Source organism: Chiloscyllium plagiosum, chromosome 18 (assembly GCF_004010195.1).
Source record: "Chiloscyllium plagiosum isolate BGI_BamShark_2017 chromosome 18, ASM401019v2, whole genome shotgun sequence".
Lineage (NCBI taxonomy): Eukaryota > Metazoa > Chordata > Chondrichthyes > Orectolobiformes > Hemiscylliidae > Chiloscyllium > Chiloscyllium plagiosum.
Genome location: NC_057727.1, coordinates 19958802 through 19985591, shown reverse-complemented (window position 1 = coordinate 19985591; position 26790 = coordinate 19958802). Strand labels below are relative to the sequence as shown.

The window sequence follows — 26790 nt, the reverse complement described above, 5'->3', positions numbered from 1 at the left end:
GGTACTTTCCACTTATTTAGCAGACTTGACTCTCTTTGGCTGTAATGATTGCTTGCCTTGAGGAGGAACATGAAAAATAGCACAAAATGTAAAAGATTTTTCTCGGCAAGTTGTTAACTTAGATTTTGACAGATTGTACTTATGGTTCCCCATATCAAGTGCTCGAAAAATAACTGACTACATTTTGACAAAAAAATGACTAACAGGAGAAGTTGACAATTTCCTGCTTCACAGCTACTGACTGATCTGCTGAGTAATTTCAGCGTTTACCGTTTCTGTAAGTGACACTTTTACTTGTTTTTCAACATTTCAATGTGAGAAGGCACCTATAAGTATTATTTCTAACAGAAAAAATTATTAAGTTCTGAAAACAGAATCTTGAAGGTAGTTGTATTCTCAATATTTGTCTTCTTTATCTACTTATGAAAGATGTTATCTCATTTTTTTCTGATAAAGTTTCTATCTAGTTTCAACCTTAATTTCTTTCCTATTTCTCATTGTTTTCTGTCATCTAACACTGTGTGATTACATTAGTTGTCCAAAATGAGTATACTCAAAACATCTGTTCGCCTTATCTCAGGGGTGATGGAGGTGTAAACATGGCATTTTAATAAAGCCATGAATAAAAGCAAAAACCGAAGTTGCCAGAAAACTCATCGGGTGTGGCAGCAGCTGTGAAGAGAAATGGAGTTAATTTTCAGGTCTGGTGACCCTTCCTCAGAAACTGACCCAAAGTTTTAACTCTGATTTCTCTTCACAGATGCTGCCACACCTGCTGAGCTTTTCCAGTAACTTCTGATTTTGTTTTTGATTTACAGCATCCACATTCCTTTCATTTTTCACTAATAAAAGCAAATACACTTGTCACATCACAGCAAACCGTTGCAAATTGCTTGAATGAGCATATCAGACATTTCATACACTGATATACAATATTAACTGTATGTATTTAAAAACGAGGGGAAATTTGAAGGCATTATTGTTCGTGGTGAAACTATGATAATCAAGGTAGCAAAGAGGTGCAGAGATTTTAGGATTTTGTTCATGAAGGAGTTTACAGAGAAAGGAAGGGACAAGTAAATGAGAGGACTTGTACAAGTTTTAAAATCACGGATGAATGGTACTTTGTATGTAACAATGTTTCAAATTAGTACAAATTTAAAGAGGACACAAAATGCAAAATCAACCAGAAGAATACTGGATCTGTTGATGCTACAAGAAATAGTAGAAAATCTAGTTGAGGTTTCAGAGAGTGATGTAACTTATTACAACTTTAATATGCGGGCACACTGCATTTTTTACATTGCGTTCAATCCATTAATTTGAAGTGAATTATTCTTTATAAACTAAACAAAAATGTGCAAGTCCAAAAATCATAGCAATAGTAAATCACGGAATTGTATTTATTGACTTTGAAATGCAAAATATTGTTAAATATAGAATCAAGTAAAAACAATTCTTCTATTGAAAGCATTCTCAGATTTCTACTTGTCCTGCTGCAGTTTTTCCTTCAGGTGGATATTAATGGTAATGCAATGATTAGCGCCAACCTTAAAGATACTTGTGAAGCTCTTGTATAGATTAACTGGGAGGGATGAAAAAATTAAGAATTCGATTTGCTCAAATCCAACTCTCAACCACAAAGCTTCCCATATGTTACTATTCTATAGCACAATGGATCCGCAATGTGTTGTCATTCACACAATTTTTATTCAATTTCAGTCGGAAAGGCTGGCTCCATAATGTTGTACCAGGGCATCAAGGCTGGATGTTATCATGAAATGATGCATTTTTCAAATATCACAATTAACTGACAACATTGTTAAATGTTCTGAACTGACAAAAATGCAAACCACAGAAATACATTATTAGAAAATAAAAAGGATGGCTAATCAGTATATAATTATATATTAGCATGAATTGCATCAAACAGTTTCAGTAAAAAAAAAATACCTTTTCTTTGTGGAATCATCTAGTTTGCTTTCAAAGCCTATGTGATCTTCCTTTGTAGGATCGTATCGTAGAGCAGAAACATCTCTGAAAGAAAACATTTTGGGGCAAAGTATTGATAGCCTCCCAATTTAAAACACAGCAGATATTTTAACAATGTGAGATTTAAAGCACTTGTAATTCTAATGCTAGCAAGTTATAAAATGAGAGTTAAATGCATAACTTTAGTAAAACTTGCACAGAACGATAAAATATAGCTATTTTCCCTGGAGCATTGGAGGCTGAGGGGTGACCCTATACAGGTTTATAAAATCTTGAGGGGCATGAATAGGGTGAAAAGCCAAGGTCTTTTCCCCAGGGTAGGGGACTCCAAAGGGAAAGTGCTGTTGTGAATACAAAGATGGAGAGTGCAGAACTGCATTTTCATGTTAATATAAAGCTCTCTCATATAATTGAGGTACACTGTGGAACTAACTTCATTGGAAATGAAGCTGAGTTTAAAAATGCCCAATACACAATGGATCGCTGAACCACTTTATAAATCTATTGCAATTTTTAATGTTTCATGTTTTCCGAACAAGTTGAGGAACAAGATTCTGATGAAAATACCTCACATTTTGCACTTGCTTTACTACTAAATATTAACTAGTGGGTTGAGAGAGAAATTGTGTGATATTGGTCACTGACTAACAGAATTATCATTTAAAAGATAATCAGAAATCAGTCAGAAAGGAAAAGCTGTGATTTATTTTAATGAAATAAATCATATTAGTATGTGACCAGTTCTACAAGTACATAAGAATTACACTCATTAAACGAGTACGAACTTGAATTTTTTGAATCGTGTTTGTTCTTTCCGGAGATCAGACTTTTCACCATCAAATTGGATAACACTCTGTAAAATGTTCAGTGCCCTCTTTTTTTCATCAGCAAACTCTTCATCTTCAGAACTTTGGCCTTTATCCATAACAGATTCTTCTGCAAAAAAAAACCTTCTAGAAGATACTATTAAAAATAAAGTGGTAGTCACCTGGTATTCAAACACATAGCAAGCATTAGAGGATCGACATTAGGAGTTTCACCCCTGGTTGGATGTTGGTTCTCATTTTCACTCAGCATTCCCTCATTTCCTGACTGAGGTCCTGTTCTTCCCATTACCACCCAAACATAATACTGCTGGTCTTTGATGATCATAGATTTCCATAAATCCATGTCCCCAATACTTTGCAGTATATGAAATTGCGAAATTCAGTGGTAACTATGTGCCCTGACTAACCATTGCCTGTTTCCGGACAAGAAATTGAATTGCTGGCATTCATAAAAATGTCATTTTCTTATTGTCATCTACAAAATCTGCAGTGCAGAGCATCTGATATATCAGGTGCTCCCCCCAGAAGAATGGAAAGAAGATAAAGTTCATAGTTCCTTGAAATGGAGTCACAGGTAGACAGTATAGCGAAGATGATGTTTTGTATGCTTGCCAATATAGGTCAGTGCATTCAGTTATATGAGTTGTGAGGTCACGTTGCATCCGTATAGGACACTGGTGAGGCCACTATTGGAATACTGTGTGCAATTCAGGTCTCCTTGCTATAAGAAGGATGTTGTGAAACTTGAAAGGGTTCAGAAAAGATTTATAAGAATTTTGCCAGGGTGGGCGGGTTTCAGCTACACGGAGAGGCTGTGTAGACTGGAGCTATTTTCCCTGGAGTGTTGGAGGCTGAGAGGTGACCTTGTACAGGTTTATAAGATCACAAGGGTCATAAATAGGGTGAATAGCCAATGTCTTTTCACCATGATAGGGGAGTCCAAAAATAAAGGGCACAGGTTTAAGGTGAGAGGGAAATCCTTATTTGGGATATCTGGTTGGATGGACAAGTTGGATTGAAGGATCGGTTTCCGTGCTGTATATCTCTATGACTCTATATGGCATCACAGCTTCATGCTGTGGGACACTTCTTTCCATTGCAAGAATCCGTTTCAGATATTCTTTCCAAGATTTTCCACAACAGGCATTACAAATCTAGAGTTTCAGGACTGAATTTCTCAAGCAGCACTGCACCTACATTTTTTGGCAAGGCACTTTGAGGAATATACTAAAACTCAGTCATTAGTAAACTGGTCAAAAACTTGTATTTCATAAAACTTAATTGTAATCACCAGTATTTTCATCTTCACTTTCCAAAAATCGTTCATCCATGCGAAATCTTTCATCAGTTCCAAATCGTGATTGTAAGTCAAACAGCTAGAAAAGAGAGCATAAATAACTTTAAAAATATAGAAAACATTGTCATTTTCAAGTTTCTAAAATTAAAAAGCTACACAAGAGCACTCTACAATTCTGCTCCACTTCAATTCAGTTTGTGCCCTTTTAGACAAATCAGGCAAATGCCTTAGGAGAATGTTATAGCGACAGTCTTTTTCATTGCTGTGGTTAATTTTTTTTAAACATATTACATGATTTGTCCAAATGGATTTCCTGTAGACGGTAGTCAAAAATATAGTTTCATGCAGAGGGTGGTACATGTATGGAATGAGCTGCCAGAGGAAGTGGTGGAGGCTGGTGTAATTGCAACATTTAAGAGGCATTTGGATGGGTATATGAATAGGAAGGGTTTGGAGGGATATGGGCTAGGTGCTGGCAGGTGGGACTAGATTGGGTTGGGATATCCGGTCAGTGTGGACAGGTTGGACCGAAGGGTCTGTTTCCATGCCGTACATCTCTATGACTCTAAACTATGGTGGGATGCAACCAAAAATAATTATGCTTTCAACTGTTTCATTGATGTGTGCAAACTGAATTGCTTGAAATGCCCTTGATTTCAGCCATGTTGCTATTCCCATAGAATGAACAGGCACAGAACAATGGCCACTCAGCCAAACCAGCAAGAGGAAGAAAATGTAGTTCAAGCCTTTGAATACCAAAAGCAAGAAAGAAAATGTGGTTGCATTTATTTGCAAGGTACGTATTTGTAAGCATAAATAAACTGAATCTTAATGACATTTTGGGGCAGAGAATAAAAATGTTATGGTTAATTTGAGTCAGAAATATATCCTGAAGTCAAAGCAACAATATCTTTATTACTATGTGAGGCACTCATTTTGGCATAAGTTGAGAACACTTACTAGTTCAAATTTTCAATCCATCTCCACAGCGATGTACAAGAAATATACTTAGGCAAAATTCCTTACATTCAATATCCTTACCTTATGACCAGCTTTTCCTTCAAATTGAGGTTTAAGTTTGAATCTTCCATTGTAATCTTCATCACTGTCATCTTCATTATCCTCCTCACTATCAAACAGTTTCCCAATGGTTCTATTTTCAAAAGCCTAAGGTAAATTTAGAAGAATTTTAAATTCTGTTAGCTTGTGCTAATGCAATCCACTATCCTGCTGCAGGTGAGCTGGAAGAGATAAAGACACTTGAAAAGTTTGTTCTGGTAACATGAGGAAAGGCAAAGTTGAAAATTGAAGAATTGATTTTTAGGAATGCTGGATTAGAAGTTCTGGAACATATCATTTGTTTACAGGGCTAGTAGTAAGGACACAGAACCTTCACACGACTTTCAGGTTTTGAAAAGCATCAAAATAATACAAAAATGAAAATGTCACGCAGTATGCAAATCCAACCAATCAATTCCTTTTCCATCAAGTCTGTTCTCAATGAACAGTAAAAGTGACAGCAGGTGTCATCAACAGTGCTATCAAGCAACATTTCCTCAGCAATAATCCACTCATTGACATCCAGTTTGGGTTCTGCAGGGCCGCTCAGCTCCTGACCTCATTAAAGCCTTGGTGTAAACATTGACAGAAGACCTGAATTCCAGAGTGAGGTGAGAGTTATTGACCTTGAGATCAAGGCCACACTCAATCCAGTGTGGTATCAAGAAGCCCTAGCAATCAATGGATATCAGGAGGCAAACTCTCCACTGGTAGGAGTCAAACTTGGCACAAAGGAAGGTGGCTGTGATTGTGCGGAGGTTAGTCATCTTCGTGACCAGGGCATTTTTGTCAGAGTTCCTGAGGATAATGCCCTCAGCTCAACCAGCTGCTTCATCTGAAGTGGGATGTTCACCAGTGATTGCACAATGTTAAGTACTATTAGTGACTCCTCAATCTATGGTCAAATGCATCAAGAATTGGACAATATCATGCTTGGTCTGACAAGTGGTAAGTAACATTCATGTCACATAAATGCCATCTCTAATAAGAGACAATCTAATCACCGCCCCTGGACATTCAGGTGTTGTTACCATCACTGAATCCCCCACTATCAACAGCCTGAGGTTACCATTGACCAGAAACTCAATTGGACTTGCCACATAAACAGAGTCCCTACAACAGCAGGTCAGCGGTTAGGAATACTGCAGCAAGGAACTCACCACCTTACTGCCCAAAGCCTATCCATCATCAACAAGACATGTCTGGAGTGTGGTAGAACACACTCCACTTACCTGGACAAATGTTGTTCCAACAACATTCAAGATGCTTGATACCATCCAGGCCAAAGCCCACATTAGCGCCACATCTACAAGCATCCATGCCCACCATCACTGATACTCAGTAGCTTTTGTTGTTGTGTCGCCATAATCTTACCAGACCATAGGGGCTGTTCTCATTAGAGAGAAGTGACTGGTGGTGATTTAACCTGAGGGCCACCAGACCTCAGGCGAGGCACAAGGTTGAGAATGAGAGTCCTTCATGGTAACCTCAAACTGGTGACAGGAATTGAAACCATGCTGTTGGCATCATACTGCTCGACAAACCAACAATCCAGCCAACTGAGCTAAACTGATTCCTGCTCAATAGCAGCAGTGTGTACTATCTACAAGATACACTGAAGAAATTCACCAAAAATCCTCAGAAAACAGATTCTAAATCCACAAACACTTCCATCTGGAAGGACAAAGACATTTGATACATAGGAATACCTCCATCTGCAAATTCCTTTCCATGCCATTCACCATTCTGACTTGGAAATCTATGCTATTCTTTTACTGTTGCTACGTCAAAATCCTGCAATTCCTTGCCTAAGGGCATTGTGGGTCAACCTACAGCATGTGGACAGTAGTGGTTCAAGAAGGCAATGCATCACCACCTTCTCAAGGGCAACTAGGGATGGGCAATAAATGCTCACCAATATGCTGTTCCTATTCTTCTTAGATGATAGGGACTGCAAGTTATAAGGTGTCAAAGGGGCCCTCATGAGTCTTTATGCAATGCACCCTGTAGATAGTACACATTATTGTATTGTGCAGTGGTGGTGAGCAAAGTGAGCATGGAAAGTGGTGAACTGGTAGCCAATTAAGTGCGCTGGATAGTGTCAAGTTTCTTGAGTATTGTTGCAGCTATATTCAAAGGAGGTGGAGTGTTCCATCACACTCTTGACTGTGCCCTTTAGATGGTGAACAGGCTTTGGGAAGATGTAATGTGACTTTCTGCAGATTTCATAGCCACTGGCCAGCTCTTCTAACCACAGTCATGGTTAGCAGTAGTTTTGCAATTGGTCCAATTCAGATCCTGGTCAATAGCAACTCTCAGGAGGTTCATTGTGACGGATTCAATATGGTAAATTTCATTGAATATCAAGAGGTGATGACTACATTGTCTCTTGGAGATGGCCTTGCACTTGTGTGATGGGAATGTTATTTGCCACTTATCGGCCCAAGCCTGGGTATTGTCCAAGTCATGCTGCATGTGGAAAATGACTGCTTCAACATTAGAGATGTCCAAATGGCGATGAATATTGTTTGATCATCAGCAAATATCTCCATAATGATGGATGGAAGGTTACTAATGAAGTAACTGAAGATAGCTGAAGCTAGGTCACTATCCTGAGAAACTCCTGTAGTGATGTCCTGGGGCTGAGATGGTTGAATTCCGAGACATACATCCATCATCCTTTGTACTAGGTAATGACTCCAACCCATGGAGAATTTCTCTCAATTCTAACTGACTCCCGTTTTGTCTTGGCTCCATTATGCCACACTCAGTCAAATGTTGATTTAATATTGAGGTCAATCACTCTTACCTGACCTTTGTTTGTTATTTGATGTATTTTAGAGCTGAGTTCTCTCTTCCCAAGGTCACTAAAACCCATAAGGCCATCTCCTAACTTTTATTACTGAACCTTCCCGACTCTTTTTAGCATAACATTCTACCTTCATTCCTGAAAAAAAAGTCACTTGCAACTTCCTAAATACCAACTATTGTGCCCTCGCTCAACATCTTTTTCAAAATATTTCCAAGAGGGCTTGACTTCTGAATTACTTCTCTTGTCCATTTGTTATGGTCCACAACCACAATAGACCTCTTTTTCACCTTTCACACTTGGCTTCAGTTATGGTGCCCCATATTCTGTTCTTTTAATTCCAAAGGGTGCTATATTCAACCAATGTATCAGAAATTTGTTTAGCTTCCATCATCAAATCCAGTGATCTTTCCTCTGTTTCTATCCCTCTTGCTTTAAAAAAGGGTCATAATCATCTTCTCCATAAAGCAAACCATCCTTTGCTCTTGTGTTCTTGAGAATTTACCATAACTTTCCCTCTCTTTTCTATCCAAAGTTCCTGAAAATGTTGTCTCCTAAATCCATCATCTTGCAATTCCACATTTGATTCTCTGCAGTTTCCGGTCGTGGCACAGCACTAAAATAAACCCATGCCAAAATACAGAAGTCATATTCTGTGATTATGCTGCATTAACTCTTCTAAACCTTTCTTCTGTTTTTAAGCTTGACCACACTGCCCTGTGTTCCATTGTCCAGCTCAGTGTAACTGACTTCACTTGGTTTCACTCTCAGCTATCCAATTGTAACTCTCAGTCAATCTTTTGACCTAAGCTCTAGGCTCTTTCTTTTGACAGTCCCACATTTTGCCTTGCCTCCATTTCTGTCTGACTGTCCTCTGTAGGTTATTATGATATTTGTCTTTGTTGAAGGTATGTTTTAATTTTCACTTTTGTTGTTGTACCTTAGCAAATGACCAATTAGCTTGTTGAGAGAAGAGAAAGGTGAAAATAATTCCTTGACAAATCAATCCAATGCATCTTAACTTGAATTAAAGGGTCTCAGTTGAATGACTGGAAAGTTTCAATGCAGTTCTTTGGCTCTGCACCCCATAATGCTTCACAACGCAATATAACTGGCAGACTCATGACTAAAAAATAGCTTCTGTAAGAAATGGTAATGGTATCAAATATGCCACAATGGGAATAATTTTTACGTATAAAGTACACTGTTATTACAAAATGCATTAGACTATTTCACAAAGTCACATCTGAACAATGGCAACTGGATGCTGAGAATTACTGATGACTTTCACAGTGGCAAATCCATTAAATAATTAGCAAAAATATAAATTAAACACAAAGGCTTACTTTTTCAACATGCAATTTTCCTTGACTTTTTGTGTCTTCTTCTTTAAAATTTTCTCCAACATCTTTAAACAGTGCATTGTTTTCACTCTCTTCTTCAAAATCAAAGACAATGTGTTTCCCTTTGTCAGGTTTCTGATTGTCCTATAGCAACATATGTATATTAAAGAAAAAGCTAAATTAAAAAAAAATGAAGAAAATTAGCAATTATTTACTCCACAAAATCTCTAAGATTATACCAGATCCATCTTCAAGGAGGGGAAAACAAGTAATGCATGAATATATTTTTAAGCATGCGGGCTATTATTTTTAATTCTCACACTTTGTTGATTTTTCTTAAGCGCTTAAATTAATCCTTTTAATTTAATTTCCTCCCTTTGCATGACATTTACTGCCATGTATCCTTTCTCACCCAGAAAACTGTATAAATCAGTCATTAGCCTGAGAATATGTAACAAAATGCAGCATCTTGGTCCTATTGTAAAAGCAAACATTAAAAATAATGCATCTTTTAGTGCAAGACACACTACATTCAACTACATCAACTGCCTTTCTATTTTAAATATTACATTGAACAACTAAGATAAAACTTACATGATTTTAACAGGAAATGAAACAATATTATAAAAGAATCATATAGTAATCACAAATATAAACAATTGGGCCCCTTGCAGCTTACAGACAGTTTGAAGGCACTATCTAAAAGATTTTCAAATATTTAAAAAGCTACCCTTTTAGAGTTCAACTGAGGGCAATGGATTCACTCTTCACCTTGAAATTATTTCTGCACTTGAATAATTACAAACCCCACCTCTCCCCGAAAAGATATCAAGTTACTAAAGTATGAAGCATTAATTTTAATTAGCAAAATACAACTACGAAATTTTCATTAAATCAATTGCGGCATAAAAATTGTGACAATTTCAAAGAACCGTTTTGTCTTTTATAAGGACATACGTTATTCTGCTAATCCTAACAGTACTCTCTATCTTCCTATCTAAACCAGTTTAGCACGTTTCAGATGTAAACTAATGAAGGCAAGGAGGTAACAATCCAAGACGCACATTAACTTGCTCCTTGTTTCCTTTCAAACTGCTTGACGCCTCTTCAGATGGCTTGGTTGTGATCAAGTAACCAGTATATGTGAAACCAGTGGGAGAAATTCACAAATGTCTATTTCTTTATTCTGAGCCATCACATTTATGAAGATCACGTCATGCTGTCGCCTGGGACATGTTTTGCACATATATGGGTATACAGCAAAATGTATGAGATAAATCACAGCTTGTGCTAGTTTTAAAAATTACGTTTAAAAATGTATGCTCTGATTGTAAATATCTAAAGGGTTCTTACAAATACATTAAGGACAAAAGGGTAACTAGGGAGAGAATAAGGCCCCTCAAAGATCAGCAAGGCAGCCACTGTGTGGAGTGGCAGAAATTGGGGGAGATACTAAATAAGTATTTTGCATCAGTATTTACTTTGGAAAAGGACATGCAAGATATAGAATGTAGGAGAATAGATGGTGACATCTTGAAAAATATCTATATTACAGAGGAGGAAGTGCTGGATCACTTGTAATGCATACAGGTGGATAAAACCCCAGGACCTCATCAGGTGTATCCTAGAACTCTTTGGGAAGCTAGACAAGTGTTTGCTGGGCCTCTTGCTCAGATATTTGTATCATCAATAGTCACAGGTGAGGTGCCACTGTTTAAGAAGGGTGGTAAGGAGAAACCAAGGGAACTATAGACCAGTGAGCCTGACCTCGGTGATGGGCAAGTTGTTGGAGGGAATCCTGAGAGACAGGATGTACATGTATTTGGAAAGGCAAGGCCTGATTCCGGAGTGTCAACATGGCTTTGTGCGTGGGAAATCATGTATCACAAACTTGATTGACTTTTTTGAAGAAGTAACAAAGAGGATTGATGAGAGCAGAGCAGTAGATGTGATCAATATGGACTTCAGTAAGGCATTCAACAAGGTTCCCCATGGGAGACTGATTAGCAAGGTTAGGTCTCATGGAATACAAGGAGAACTAGCCATTTGGATACAGAACTGGCTCAAACGTAGAAGACAGAGGGTGGTGGTGGAGGGTTGTTTTTCAGACTGGAGGCCTGCAACCAGTGGAGTGCAACAAGGATCAGTGCTCGGTCCTCTACTTTTTGTCATTTACATAAATGATCTGGATACGAGCATAAGAGGTACAGTCAGTAAGTTTGCAGATGATACCAAAATTGGAGGTGTAGTGGACAGCGAAGAGGGTTTCCTCAGATTACAACTGAATCTTGACCAGGTGGACCAATGGGCTGAGAAGTGGCAGATGGAGTTGAATTCAGATAAATGCGAGGTGCTGTATTTTGGGAAAGCAAATCTTAGCAGGACCTATACACTTAATGGTAAGGTCATAAGACATGTTGCTGAACAAAGAGACCGTGAAGTGCAGGTTCATAGTTCCTTGAAAGTGGAGTCGCAGGTAGATAGGATAGTGAAGGCAGCATTTGGTATGCTTTCTTCTATTGGTCAGAGTATTGACTACAGGATTTGGTAGGTCATGTTGCAGTTGTACAGGACATTGGTTAGGCCACTGTTGGAATATTGCGTGCAGTTCTGGTCTCCTTCCTATTGGAAAGATGTTGTGAAACTTGAAAGGGTTCAGAAAATATTTACAAGAATGTTGCCAGGGTTGGAGGATTTGAGCTATAGGGAGAAGCTGAACAGGCTGGGGCTGTTTTCCCTGGAGCGTCAGAGGCTGAGGGGTGACCTTATAGAGGTTTACAAAATTATGAGTGGCATGGATAGGGTAAATAGGCAAAGTCTTTTCCCTGCGGTCGGGGAGTCCAGAACTGGACGGCATAGGTTTAGGGTGAGAGGGGAAAGATATAAAAAAGACCTAAGGGGCAACTTTTTCATGCAGAGGGTGGTACGTGCATGGAATGGGCTGCCAGAGGATGTGGTGGAGGCCGGTACAATTGCAACATTTAAGAGGCATTTGGATGGGTATATGAATAGGAAGGGTTTGGAGGGATATGGGCCGGGTGCTGGCAGGTGGGAGTAGATTCGGTTGGGATAGCTGGTCGGCATGGACAGGTTGGACCGAAAGGTCCGTTTCTGTTTTGTACATCTGTGACTCTGTGCAAGAAACCACTGAAATGACTGGTAATGGATTTACAGTAGTTAGCAATTAATAGTCAAATTAAAGGTATTTAGGTATACAAACAATTTGAAAGAGGAAACAGTGTGAAGTATTTAGGAAATTAATATCTTATAAATTAATAAGAAAATTGAACATTTCTAACATACCAAATTTGTCAGGGCTCCTTGAATGAGTTTCTTCTGCATCTCTGTTTCTTTCTGTCTCTCATGTAATGCAGCCAACCTCTTTTGATTGTCCAATAAATATTTCTCTGAATTTCGAGGAGTCCCTGCAGCTAAACTACGAGCAGTGTTCCTAACATCTTTATCAATTCCAGCTTTACATTCTCTCTCTTCCTTCACATGGCTGGTTTCAACAACAAGTAAAGTTGAGGCTTCAAATTTTGGAAGTTCAGTTTGCTTAAAATGCACCATCTTTTGTTTCACAGCATTTACTGCCTCATTGGCATCTCCACAATCACCACATCTTTCTCCATTTAGTAATTCAGAGTTACACAAGTTTTGTATTACAGATTTCAACTTTTCAGTTTTATTTTCAGAAATACCAAAGTTAGGTTTGTGGCTAGGAATGGTCATGGTGGGTGTGTTGAATTGAAGAAATTTTGTTCCTTTAAATGGTGGTGGTTTGAAATTACTTTTCTCATCACTGTCAGAATCAGAGGATACCACATTCTTAGTTTGATTAACTTTCTGCTTTTTGTCAACGGCTGAGGTTTCAGAATCACTATCTGATTCTTTATACATCTTCCTCTTCACTTTCAAAAATAATTGGTCACTAATTAATTTATCTCCTTTGCTATTTTCTTCCTTTGATTTGAACAGAGACATTGTCTTTTTTGAAGGAGATGGGTTAATCAGCTGTTTATTTGGTGTTATTTCACAGTCACTGCTGTCCTCATCCTGAATAGCTGATGCAATTTTATTCAGTATGGTGTTTTTCTTCAAGGCAGGCATGCTCTGAGAAATCTTTGTTCCTGAAGCTGATGGCAATGGGTTTATTAGGGAAGGCTGTAATGAAATATTTTTAACTAACTTCAAATCGCTTTGCAATTTGTTATTTTCTTTCTTGGCTTTGGAAGAACTATTTGCCAATTGTTCAAGATCAGTTAGCGATAAGTCTATTCGGTAACAGCTATTCATCATTTCTTCATAATCAGAATCCAAATTGGATTCAGAACTCTCTGCCTCGGAATCTTCATTACTGCTATTACTGTTGGAATTACACTCCTTTTTCTTCGGATCCCCTTCAGTATTAGAAATCAAAGGATTTCGTTTTTCGCTAAATTTTGTTCTTGGCAAACTTTTGTGAGAAATCATTTTCCCAGAGATAATTTCATCAGTATCAGCAGAATCATACTCACTACCACTATTAACGTCTTCCAAAATTTCTTTCCTCAAGTCATTTAGTGCCCAATGTGTCTGATGTCTTAAAACGTAATCCTCACCAACTACCTCCAAAGGCATGTCTCGTAGTTTATGTTCTGCCTGACTAAGCTCTTCAGTTTTATTATTCTCTCTTTCACTGATCAATTCCTGTTCTTCAAAGCCAGAGTGATGACATGCGATTTGAGCTTTTGACCAAGTATTACTTTTGCTAGAGGCATTAGTTTCTTGTCTACCAAGATTTCGATTTATAGAACAAGGTAATTTTGAGAAAGCAAACTTGTTCTCTGTCACAGCAATAAATCTATCCTTATTAGATCCACTTTTGCCATTATCTTCTACTGCATATGAAGACATGTTTGCTGTGAAATTGCTGTCAGAATCATTGGAATCCACCACATGGTATTTGCTGACAGACAGCTTCTTTCTCTTAGCAGGTTGTGTTGGAGCAGGGAAGTCCCCCCGTTTTTTCTTCCTTATTTCCTCATCATCTGTTTCTTCGAGATGCCATGTTAGGTTGGTTACTGGGGTTGTGACTTCAGAATTTGTCACATGATCAAGTTTCTTGATGTTATGACAATATTTAGAAGGATCATATTTTATTATGTGAAATTAAGTTAAGAAACATCCAGCAGAGTATTTCTAAGTGAACTATTAACAAAGTATAGACAGGCAGTTTCTCCTGAAAACATTATAAGTACTTAACAAGTCAGACAGCACTTACAAAGAGAAACAAAGTGAAAGTTTATGGTCAATTATCTTTTAACAGTTCTAACCAAGGATCGTTACCAAGAACATTCAAAGTTTGTTTCTTTCATTTCATAGATGCTTCTTGACCTGCTGAGCTTTCAAGCAATTTGTTTCAGATTCTAGTAACTGTAGTATTTTGCTTTTGCAGTGTCCTCACTGCTTTTATTTTCAAAATAATTTTAATGCACCGTATTTGATGCCTTTGGAGCTAGAATGCATATTTATTTCATGGTGCTGGAACCGTACTCAATGGCATCAAACTTGATGACATTGCTCTCACTGAGTCAAATGGTTAAGGACTCAAGTTCCACTCTAGACACTGGAGCACAAAAACCTAGGTTGACACTCTAGTGCAGGTCTAAGGGTACTGATACTTCAACATAGCATGATCAGAAGTGGTATTTTCAGAGAGATATTATTCTGAACTGGACCAAATCAAATGGCATTAATTTCTACAAAAGCAGGGAATTTGTTCTGGTTTATGGGTGTTCTGACCCATAAACCAGATTAGCTGATCATTACTTTATTGCTATCCGTAGGGCCTTGATACGCATACATTAACTGCATCATATTTGTTATGAAGATGTAGAGGTACTGTACCTTTAAGAGAGTTGAAAAGCTAGTAAAACTGCCTGACACAGCAGTGTTCTGAACAAGGTAACAATGGAACATTTGCTCGAAACAGCTAGCAGTAGATGGGTTGCCATGAGACAAAAAAACATTCAAATTCGGCCAGTTTAAATTATGCCCCAAGCTACCAATCTCCACTCGAGTTTGAATTTAGTATTTTGATAATATTAAAACCAATGAAATAATCCAATGTTTTGGGGTATAAAACCAGACAGTTTTGAACAGTTGAGAACTGCCAAAAGACCAAGAGACATAGGCTGCTAATTTTAAGAACTCTCTGAGAGGTACCTGTTCTGTGGAAGAAGTTGCACAGCAGAACATAGAAACCAACATGGATAGAATCTACAAAGGAGATTTGGCAAACTTAACTGGTTCTGAAACGTGATTTTTTTTTGTTAATCTTATTTGGGATTTTTTAATCAGACTGGTATTATAGAGTGGAAAGTAAAAGATAGGTTTAAGAGAAAGAAATTGTAAATAGTTGTTAGTTAATATTCTCTGTTAGACTTAAAGAATAAAGTTATTTTTTACTTTAAATAATGACTTTTGGGATAGTTCTTTGCCTCTCGAATTTTAAGAGACTACAGCATGAGGTGAATCATTTCTGTGTAACTGGCTTAAATTAGCAGAGGGGTTTACCCCGTGTCGTAACATATCTTACAGTCAATGTCCTGGACACCACCACTATCATCAGGGAATATCCTGTCTCACAGGCAGAACAGCTTCAGCAGAGGCAGCAGCACAGTAGTACAGACTCAGGCAAGGGATTTCCTTGGAATCCTCAAACAGTCACTTCAGACCTTATGGAAATTAGGGATAGTATTTGATCCAGAGAACGGGCATAAAGTTGACCAAAAGAAAGCAACAGACTGGGAATTGGGAGCATTTTCGCTGTCAGCATAGGAAGACAAAGGGCACAAAACAAATAATTAAGACTAATAGAATGTTACCTTTTATTACAGGAGGAATTGAAAATAAAAGTAAAGATACTATTCTTCAGTTTTACAGGGCAACGGGAGACAACACATTTATTCATGCAGTTTTGATCCTGTTATTCAAGAGTATAAAGGTTTTCACTGGAGTGCATGAAGATTGAAGGCTAACTTAATTAAGTATACAAGATTCTAAACAATCTTGACAATGTTGATATGGAATGATGTTTCCACTTTCAAGTGAGTACAAAACTAGGGGTGTAATTTTAAAAATAGAGAATAATTTTTTGGATAGAGATGAGCAGAATTTTTTTTCTCTCAAAAGGTGTGGTTTTAGAACTCTCTGCCTCAGAAGGTGATGAAGGCAGTATCATGAAGTATTTTTAAGGCGATGCCACAGAGTTTCTGACCTGCACCAGTAGCCACAGTATTTGTATGGCTGGTTCAATTCATTTCTGGTCAATAATAACCCTCAGGACATTGATTGTGAGAGAATCAGTGGTAGTAATACTGTTTAAATGTCAAGGGAAGATGGTTAGATTTTCTCACAAGTTCATAAGATTTAGGTGCAGAAATAGGCTATTCAGCCCATTGGTCTGCTCCGTCATTCGATCACGGATGATACGCTCCTCACCCCCATTTACCTACTTTCTCCCCATAACCCTTCAACTCATTACCAATTAAAAATCTGTCTGACTCCTCCTTAAATTTACTCACTGTCTCAGCATCCACTGCACTTTGTTCCAAAGTCATAGGCGACAATAAGTAGAGAAACTACAGATCATAAGTAATTCATTGGTTGCAAAAGTCTCAGGTAATGAACATCCCTACACAAATACCAATCTCTGTCCAAGGTAATGTATGGCTGGTCTAGGTATTCTCTTTCTTAATGGAAAGGTTCGCGTAATTGGTGAGAGAAACACAGTTAACCATTTTACACTAAACCATAGAACATCTCCTGCAAGAGGAAAAGTAAATACAGATACAAGATCCTTTATCCAAACATCTAAAAACCGAAAAGTTCCAAAATCCGAAAGCTTTTCTGTGAAGTATTTTTCTCATTCACAAGGTTGTTTGGCGAGCAAACAGCTAACCCAAGTTGACATCCACTCGATGTGTGGCACTCAGATGTGACACGGGGGTGTGTGGCCAAGTACCGACAGGCCTGGGGTTTCTCTGTGAACGCCTCCAAGTCAACAGCTACTCGATGTGTGTCACTCAGATGTGACATGGGGGGGCGTGGCCAAGCACCAACAGGCCTGGCATTTCTCTGTGAACGTCCCCAAGTCGAAACTCACTCAACATCTGTCACTTAGATGCGATGTAGTGAGGGGAACGTGGCCAAGCACGCTCTTAGTTAGAAGTCTGCTTCTCCGGTAAGATTTTTAAAAATTTCACCATTAAAACTGTCACATTCCGAAAACTGAAAAATTCCGAATTCCGAAAGACAGCTGGTCTCAAGCATTTCGGATAAAGGATCTTCTACCTGTACTCAAATTTGAGTGCTTCGTTGTAGAGATGTCTGAACAACATTGAAGACATTCAACTCCAGAACTTCATGATAATTTTCTCACGATTTCTCTTTCTTTCCAACATTAACTTTTAAAGTATTTCTCCAACAACCTTTGTTACAACTTTATTATTAAAAAGGATATTTTCTTTTGACCGTTTTTCCGCAGATGAAGGATGGGTAGCACTCGTCCAAATTTACTCACAACCCAATCCTGAGGGATTAAAAAAAAGTATTTGATTTGTTACACAATTAACAGCACGCTTTTTTTTTATTGTTGTAGCTCCCCCAGTATGTGATTTACATTACGAGCTTCAGGAATACAGCATCAGTCATTGCCAATACATGGTATGTACAAAAACAAGGAAATGATGGCATATTTTTAAAATTTAATTCTTAGATTTCACCTCAAATATTGTATCCAACTACTGGTCCCGCATTTCAACGGGAATGCCAAGGACTTAGGGAGCTATCCAAGATTTACCAAAATAGTACCATAGTCAAGGGGCGCTAGTCCCAATATAGACTAGAAGAACTATACTGCTGGGATGCTTCAACATCACATTTTTTGGGGTATACAAAATGGGGATGCCAACAACCTCCATATCTAAAGAGTAAAACAAATCAGTAAGCCACTTGTATATGCACAAAAGTAAAGTTCTCTTTGAACAATGTCCAATTTTGGCTAGCGCTGCACAAAGAAAACAAGCATGTGCAAAAAAAAATGCAGGGAAGAGCCACACATGAACCTGATCCTTAACAAAGTACAGAATGATAGGAAAGTTAAGAGAAATGGGTAATCATTAGCTTTGAAATTATTGCTGAAAGAACTCAAAGTAATTTAAAAAAAAGCGACTATCTTCTGCAGAACTAGGAGAAAGTGAGGACTGCAGATGCTGGAGAAGTCAAAGTTGAAAAGGGTGGTGCTGGAAAAGCACAGCAGGACAGGCAGCATCAGAGGCGCAGGAGAGTCGATGTTTCGGGCATAAACATTCCTGATGACGGGCCTATGCCCGAAACATCGACTCTCCTGCGCCTCTGATGCTGCCTGACCTGCTGTGCTTTTCCAGCGCCACACTTTTCGACTCTAACTTCTCTAGCACTCATCTATTTCTTCAATTTTGCATTATTTTCATTGACTCCAGATAAACAACAAGGAAAAGAAAATTCAGGACCACTGTCAACAAATTTTTCAGGTGATAATCAATTATCAGAACACACTTCCAGGTAAGGTAGTGAGGGCAAAGCTCTTGGAACTATTTAATAAATTATTGTAAGCCGTGTTGGGCGAACTATAAGTAGGTGAGGTGGACTCAATACTTATTAATGCTTCTTATTATTAGATTTCTCAAACACACTATTTTGTGTGCATTTCAATTTAGGCAAGAAAAATTAAGAAATTAACTGATGCAAAATTCAGTTTTACATTAAGACAATTTAAGAAAATCATCACTTGCCTTGTGCTCAGGTATTTCTGTTCCTGGTACAGCTGACCTGATATTGAAGTTTTCAACACCAGCTTTCTTTAGAGATTCTACCACTTTTGTTGTGTTGTTAACTTGTTGTTTGAACTGATTTTTAGCTACAACCTGTCGTTCTTGAGCAAGCCTACAGAATGTATACAAAAGTGAGTTTTAATGTAAAACACGCATTTCTTTAAAAAAAGTACAAAAGTCGAACTCAATTTGTTCCTGAAATACCTAATAATAGAATTGTAGAATTATACAAACACAGAAAGGGGCTATCATGCCTGTTGTTCTTTGGAAGAACTAGTCTGGCATCTTTGTTCTTTCCACATAGGCAAAATTTGCACAGTTTTCTTGTATTCAACTAATTCTCTCGAATATTGCTGGTGATTGCTTCTAGCAGATATCTTTTTTCCCCCCTCAGGTTACCTCATTTTTGTCAACTACCATAAATCTCTGTTCCCTGTTTACCAAGCTTTCTGTCAGTGAACACTTTTTCTGCACTGATTCAACACCTCTACAGTTTTGAGCACCATCATCAGTTCTCAGAGTTCCAGGAATCCAAAGTCCTTCCTCCAACACGATCTCCCCAACCAGACATTCATGGGGGGTGGGGGGAGAAGAGGGAGAGACAGAGATGGTGGGGGGGGGGGGGAGAGAGACAGAAAGAGAAAGAAAAAGCAAGAGAAAAAGCGAGAGAGAGAAACAGAAGAGAAGAGAGAAAAAGAGTGAGAGACAGAAAAACTGGTAATAGCTTAAATGGAGGGTCAGTACCCCTCTAGCGAGGTGCAAGGTTGAGAAGGAGGGTCCTTTATGGTAACCTCTGCCAACGTGCGAACTGAACTCACCACAGTGGCATCACTCTGCATTATAACCAGCCATCCAACCAAATGAACTAAACTGATACCATCATCTCCAATACAATATGTACAGACTGACACATTTTCCAAACATCAAACTAATACTTATATTGATGCAAAAAATATATACTGGACATACTTCTGTTCCAAGAAAACATACCATTGGAAAATTGTGAAAGAATAAATTCTCAACTATTTTAAATGTCAAAATATTTGAACTTTGCAAACCAATAAAGACAATCAAAAATTAACAACCTGCAAGGTGATTAACGAACAGAACTCACTTATGTAAAAAACATTCTTTGGCTAATTCAACTTGCAGTGTTTCACCCTTCCACTTTGATTTATTCAGAATCGAAATACCTAGAAATCATAAAAAATAAATACAATGGTTGAATATGAGTTCCCTAATAGAATTAACAGTAGAGATAAAGCAGCTATGAAAAATAATCCTTCCCTTTCTGTTCCCCAAAAGACTTAATTAGTTTATTTGCTGACTGAATGCTTCCAGTGAATTTGAAGAATATACACATAGACAATCAGCTCATTCTCTTCAGATACTTTGCTGTGCTCTCGACAGAAGTATTTGTCCATAGACTATACATTCATCCAATGCGTTATAGAGTTACAACACTACAGATTTTCAAAAACTAGCCAGACGATGACCATGAAACCACTAACAATTGTTGTAAAAACCCATCTGGTTCACTAATGTACTTTGAGGAAGGCATTCTACTATCCTGACCTGAGTTGAATAGATGGGACTCCAGACTCTCAGCGTGTGCCTGATTGTTAAATACCCTCTGGATAATTAGGACTGAACAATAAATGCTGGGCTAGCCAGTGATACTCACATCCCACGAATGAACTAAAACAACAATAAAAAATTTACAATTTGGTACCTTTTTTAAAATAGAATGGTGAACAAAATTGTAACGGGAATCTATATAAAGGGTAAATTGTGTTACAATATTTAAAGAAAATTGAACAAAACTATATACTTACATTGTTTTAATTCTCTTTCCGAAGCATTGATATTAATGTAACCAAACGTCTTAATAGGATTACCTACAGAAGAGATTCTAATCAGTCATGATCAAAGGAGTTATGACATTATATTTTTATTTTTAATGAGATTTTTATGAGATGACTCTGACTAACTGGACTAAAAATCCTGCTGCAAAAAAGCTGCTGCAAATCATTTGCCTTGACAACTGCAAGCCCCATATGACATATGGAGAAAGGTATGCTTAGACATGTAAACTCTCCTGAAATACTTGAAGAACATTACAAACAAAGAAGGGATAAGAATTCAACCTTCAGAGCGAAAGAACAAACGGGAGGAAGAACTTCAAAGGAACTCAGCATATTTGCTTTATTGCTTTGAGGATACCCTTGATTCCTCAAAATTAGCAATATTACCATTTGCTGTCAAAAGAAACCTGGCTGCACAGGGTGCAGAACTCCAAGGCTATATGTAGGACATCCACCTTCACAGTAATCTCACCTTTAATTTGTTAAACAAAAGCTAGATTCCTGGTCTGCTTTAACATGAATTAATTCAAAATTAAAAAGGGAGCTACAAAAGCTATATAGATCTGTAGTGCACAGGCCACATGGTGGGCATGCTCAGACGTTGTGACAATCACCGATTTCAATTTGAAAATAAGATACCCTTTGAAACCTTAAAAAAAAGCCCTTTTACTAAACGATGTGACAGATACATGACTGAAGTATATGTTCTCAAATAGGATGTTGGGATTTGGACCTCTCTGGGGTCTGGATCTCTTTTCGTTTTGACTAGGTTACCAATTTAGAAAATTCATATATGATCCAGTAAAGATGAAGGGGAAGAAAGGAAGAAATAAAAATGTAACCTGCAGCAAAAATTAACCAACATCCTAGATTCTGAGGATATGTTCATTGCTGAAGAAAATTGTCCACAAAACATGGGCTTCACTTTTAGCAACAAAGTTGAACTGACCAACTATCTTCAGGTGACCACAGCAGTGATGTCATCAGGTAGGGCTAGCAGCCAATCACATTGATGACTTCTCACAAACACAAATCCAATAATCTCAGTATGTGAAAAATAAAAAAAGTCAGAATCAGAAAATAATTTTTAAAAATCTAGAGGACTGGATTATAAGGATGCTGCAGTTATGCTACAGCTATATAAAACCATGGTTAGACACCTTTTGTAGTTCTGTGAGCAGATCTGGGCAGCACACTGTAAGAAGAATATATTGGCCTTGGAGGGAATACAACATAGGTTTACATGAATAATACTTGGACTTCAGGAGTTAAGTTATGAGGATAGATTACACAAATTAGGCCTGTTTTCTCTTGGATTTAGAAGGTTACTGGGTGATCTGATTGAAGTCTTCAGGATATTAACAGGAAAAGACAGGGTAGATAAACTATTTCCACTGGTTGGAGATTCTAGAACTAAGGGGCAAAGACTGAAGTTTGGGCCGCTTTGTTTAGGGAGAGATGTTAGGAAGCAGTTTTATACACAAAGGGCGATAGATTTTGGAACTCTCATCCACAAATGGCAGTGGTGCATAATCAGTTGTTAGTTTAAAATCTGAGATAGTTAGATATTTGTTAAGCGAAGATATTGTAAGGGAAGGTCAAAGTCAGGTATATAGAACTGTGCCACAAATTAGCCATTGAAACAGGCTTGAAAGGCTGAATGGTCTACTCCTGTTTCTATGTTCATAATAGAAAAAAAATTGATATAACACAAATCCAAAACATTTTTACTGAGTAAGATAACTTTTTGGATTATGCATGTCATTTATTAGACCATTAAAAACCCTGTTATGTCACATTAATAAGGCTTTTTTGGGGTTTTGTTTTTTGAATGCTACAGTATAACAGGAAACATTCATATCAATTAAATGATTTTTAAAAATTGTCACTTCAAGGACTTTATCTCACACTCTATGGAGGCACATAGCATCACTGAAAGTCCAGATCCTCGAGATTAAATTGTGCAATTATAGATTAAACAAGTAGATAGTACCTGAACAAATGAAACATAGCTGAAGTTCAATTACACTAAACTAAACCATGAACATTAACATTACCTTCATTGTCTTTCCTGAATACAAGATCCACATCTGTCACAGCACCAAATGTGCTAAACCTTTCTTTAATTTCATTTTCAGAGACCGTGTGATGTAATCCCCCAACAAATAAACGTTTCAAATGTTTGGTTACTTCCATTTTTTGGATTGTTGTATCATTTTAATTGGAGAATGTCAAAAGCGCCCAAAGGCCAAAAGTATTCTAAGGAGCAATAAAATAACAAAATGAAGATACACATATTAATGTCACACAACTTTTATTGACAACACAATGTTAAAAAAAGAGAACAAGTATATTTAAAAAAGAACTTCTGTTTATCTCTCTGCATTGCAAATATTCAATTGTAGAGTCATACCACACTGAAACAGACCTTTCAGTCCAACTCATCTGCGCAGATGGGACATCCCAATCTGACCTAGTGCCATTTGTCAGCATTTGGTCCATACCCCTCTAAACTCTTCCTATTCATATACCCATCCAGATGCGTTATAAAATGTTGTAATTTTACCAACCTCCACCACTTCCTCTGGCAACTCATTCCACACATGCATGAAAAAAATAATCTTCAATTCCTTTTTAAATATTTCCCCTCTCACCTTAAACCACTAGATTTGGACTAGCCACCTAGGAAAAAGATCTTGACTATTCACTCTATCCATGTCCCTCATGATTTTATAAATCTCATCACATCAGGAAAAAAAAGGCTATTCAATCTCTCGCTGTAACTGATCACCCTGTCTACCTGTTTTGCTTTTGCAATTTTAGGCTATGAAGTGCATAATAAATATCATGGGAGAGGTAAAAAGGACTGAATAGCAACATTTTTGGATGAAGATCCATGAACCAACAACAGGGTTAAAAACTGAATGAACTACGGATTCTGGAAAACAGAAACATAAACAGAAATTTCTGGAAAAGCTCAGCAGGTCTGGCAGCATTTTGTAGAGATATCAAAGTTAACATTTCAGGTCGAGAGACCTTTCGGAGTTCTGAGTCCTCAGTTTTGAGGAAGGGTCACTTGACCCGAAACTTGAACAGTAAAATGTATATGAACAAAAAAAAACTGACAACAATTTGCATTGATGTATCACTTTTACTTTTCTAAAATGTTCTAAGGCTCTTTCAAAGATGAGTTTTCAAACAAAATATGATACTTTGCCATGTTTTAGGGCAGGTAGCCTAAAGTAATTAGAAAGGTTTACTTTAAGGAAGGTCTAAAAAGGATGGGAGAGGTTGAAAGATAGGTAAGCTCAGTGAGAAAAATTTTACAGTTTAGAAATTAAACAGCAGAAGACACAGCTTGAAAGAAAATGTGACATCTGCAAAAGGCCATAATTGGAGGACCACCTAGATCACAGAGGTTTACAGGATTGGGGGAGATTAGAGATAGGGAAGGGCATTGCCAAGGCAGGATTTGGAAATTTGGATGAGAATTTTAAAACAATGAGTTATTGCCAGACCAGGAGCACCTACAATACTGTTAACATATGATGGGTGAATGAGTGTTTATGTGAATCAAAATGCAGGTAGCAAAATTGTGGATTTGCTAAAGATTTGCTTGCAAACAGTCAGGAGGGTACCAGAATCATCACGTCTTCAGGTAACTGACAAATGGATAAGGGTTTCAGCTGCAGATGAGTTAAGGAAGAGACCAAGTTTGGCAATGCAAACAAGGCTGAAATAAGAAGTTTTGGTACAGGTGGTCAGAAGCTCATCTTTGGGCCATACATTGCAAATGGTGGAAGGAATTAGTAGCTAGGGATAGGATTTTGTGGTGGGGATCAAAGATAATGGTTTGGTTTTCGCAATATTTATTTGGAGGAATCAGGTGCAGTACTGACTGTAGGATAAGTAATACCAGAGCCAGTTCAGATTAGTAGTGGGAAGGTAGCACTGGGTAATGTTAGCATACATATAAAACTTGTTGATGTACCGAGAAGGGGAAACAGGTGGTGATATTCCTGTCTATTTGCCACCCTTGACCTTCTAAATACCAGTGTCCGAGAGTTTAGAAAGTGCCTTCTAAAGAGCCTTGATAAATTTCTGCAGAACAAAAAGCAATGGAGTGGTAATAATTGGAGTTAAAATAAGAAATGTTTATCTGGAATGAGAGTAAGTGCCAGAATAAAAAGAGGAGCTGTGTGCAAAAGCAACATGAGGACCAGGATTTAAACTGGTAATAACAAAAAACAAAATCAAAATTGAGGATGAGTATATGGTCTAAAAGTTTTGAACTCAATGTTGAGTCCAGAGGGCTGTAAAATGTCATGCTATTCCTCAAGTACTGTAAAGTTAAAAATCACACAATACCAGATTACAGTTCAACAGGTTTATTTGGAAGTACTAGCTTTTGGAATACTGTTCCTTCATCAATTCCAAATAAATCTCTTGAACTACAACATATAGTCTTTACCTTTGTCCACTCCAATCCAACACCGGCACCTCCTCATCTTAAGTTCTGCAGTAAGCAGAGATAAAAACCATGAGCTCAAGATGGTGAATTAAAATGACATGCAACCTGAAGCTCAGGTCTTGCTTATAGAATGAACAGTGGTATTCTACAAACTACTTGCACGTTCAACCATCCTTCAACTTGAGTCAAAATGTCAAGTCTTTCTCCACAGATGCTGTCAGACCCGAGAGAATTTGCAGCAGCTCAGTAGGACTTCTAACATGCACAATATTTTGCTATTAACATTAATTTATTATGTTTTTAAAATCACAGTCGTGACTTCGCCTAGATTTAGTACTGATCATACTTAGCCAAACACTGGATTGCATCCTGCAAATTCACCTTCAGCTGTTTTGGTACCAACATCTCATATGATCATTTAACAATCGTATTTGTATTGCCCTGATTTCATTCTTATACACCGAAAGCTTAATTTGTAAGGCTCAGTCTGTTGCATTCAAAGCATCCAGTACAGATAACTGTGCCATACTTAACCAGCCTCACTGAGATTCCCTTCCTCTCTCTGAACGCAAAAAAATTTGGTTACAAACATTCAAGTCACAGACCAGGTTGAAACTGAAAAGGCGACGCATTCCTGATTTTAGTCCTTCAGCGTATACTTCAACCATTTAAATACAAACCTAAAAAAAATTCGAAACGAGAAATCTGAAACAAAAAACAGAAACTGCTGGAGAAACTCAACTGGCCTGATCGCATTCGCGAAGAGAAAGCAGATTCAACATTTCGGGTTCAGTGATCTTTCTTTAGCTGTTTTTTACTTCGATCCCATACTTTTAACCACGCCCTTAAAACAATATTAGAACGACTTTTATAAATTTAAGATCTTCAGATTCTTTTACGTGAGGGAAAAAATGGAAATTCAGATGCGATAAGAAGGAATTTCCTGAAAATCTCAATCTGTACTCATTGTCACTCACGTTGCCATAGTTCATGGTCCATCCAGGTTATTCTTCCTTACGTTCCTGCTCAACCTCTTCCTTCAGTTCCACCAGTTAAAAGAAGTAAAAAGGAAGGAGCGGGACTCGGGCTGTGAAAAATATTCATCGAGGGGATAATCAGCAAGCGTCGTTCACATTATCATTAGTAACGGCACGCACGATATTAACAAAACGCAGATATCTGTTAGTATTAACAAAAACACATCATGTCAATGTGGAGTCATTTAATGGTGTCACACAGAAAAGAAACGGAAACGCTCCATGCTAACATT

At 37.7% G+C, this 26790-nt stretch overlaps 1 protein-coding gene across 3 annotated transcripts in view; it reads right to left on the bottom strand.

Moving 5' to 3' along the window:
- The window catches only part of nol8 (nucleolar protein 8), a 42517-nt gene extending 15754 nt beyond the window's left edge, over window positions 1-26763 (bottom strand). The window contains exons 1-12 of one of the 3 annotated variants that reach the window (XM_043707891.1): window positions 26498-26763; window positions 23107-23308; window positions 21020-21082; window positions 20299-20377; window positions 19146-19296; window positions 17834-17902; window positions 12631-14472; window positions 9331-9471; window positions 5158-5283; window positions 4111-4195; window positions 2778-2955; window positions 1954-2037 (exon numbers count right to left, since the gene is read on the bottom strand). In XM_043707891.1, coding sequence (XP_043563826.1) covers window positions 1954-2037; window positions 2778-2955; window positions 4111-4195; window positions 5158-5283; window positions 9331-9471; window positions 12631-14472; window positions 17834-17902; window positions 19146-19296; window positions 20299-20377; window positions 21020-21082; window positions 23107-23245 — 2957 coding nt within the window. In that variant the 5' untranslated portion in view covers window positions 23246-23308; window positions 26498-26763. Of the gene's footprint in view, window positions 1-1953; window positions 2038-2777; window positions 2956-4110; window positions 4196-5157; window positions 5284-9330; window positions 9472-12630; window positions 14473-17833; window positions 17903-19145; window positions 19297-20298; window positions 20378-21019; window positions 21083-23106; window positions 23309-25520; window positions 26165-26497 lie in introns of those variants that run through there. The other 2 variants (XM_043707893.1, XM_043707892.1) reach the window with 2 other exon arrangements.
- Window positions 26764-26790: the final 27 nt, after the last annotated feature.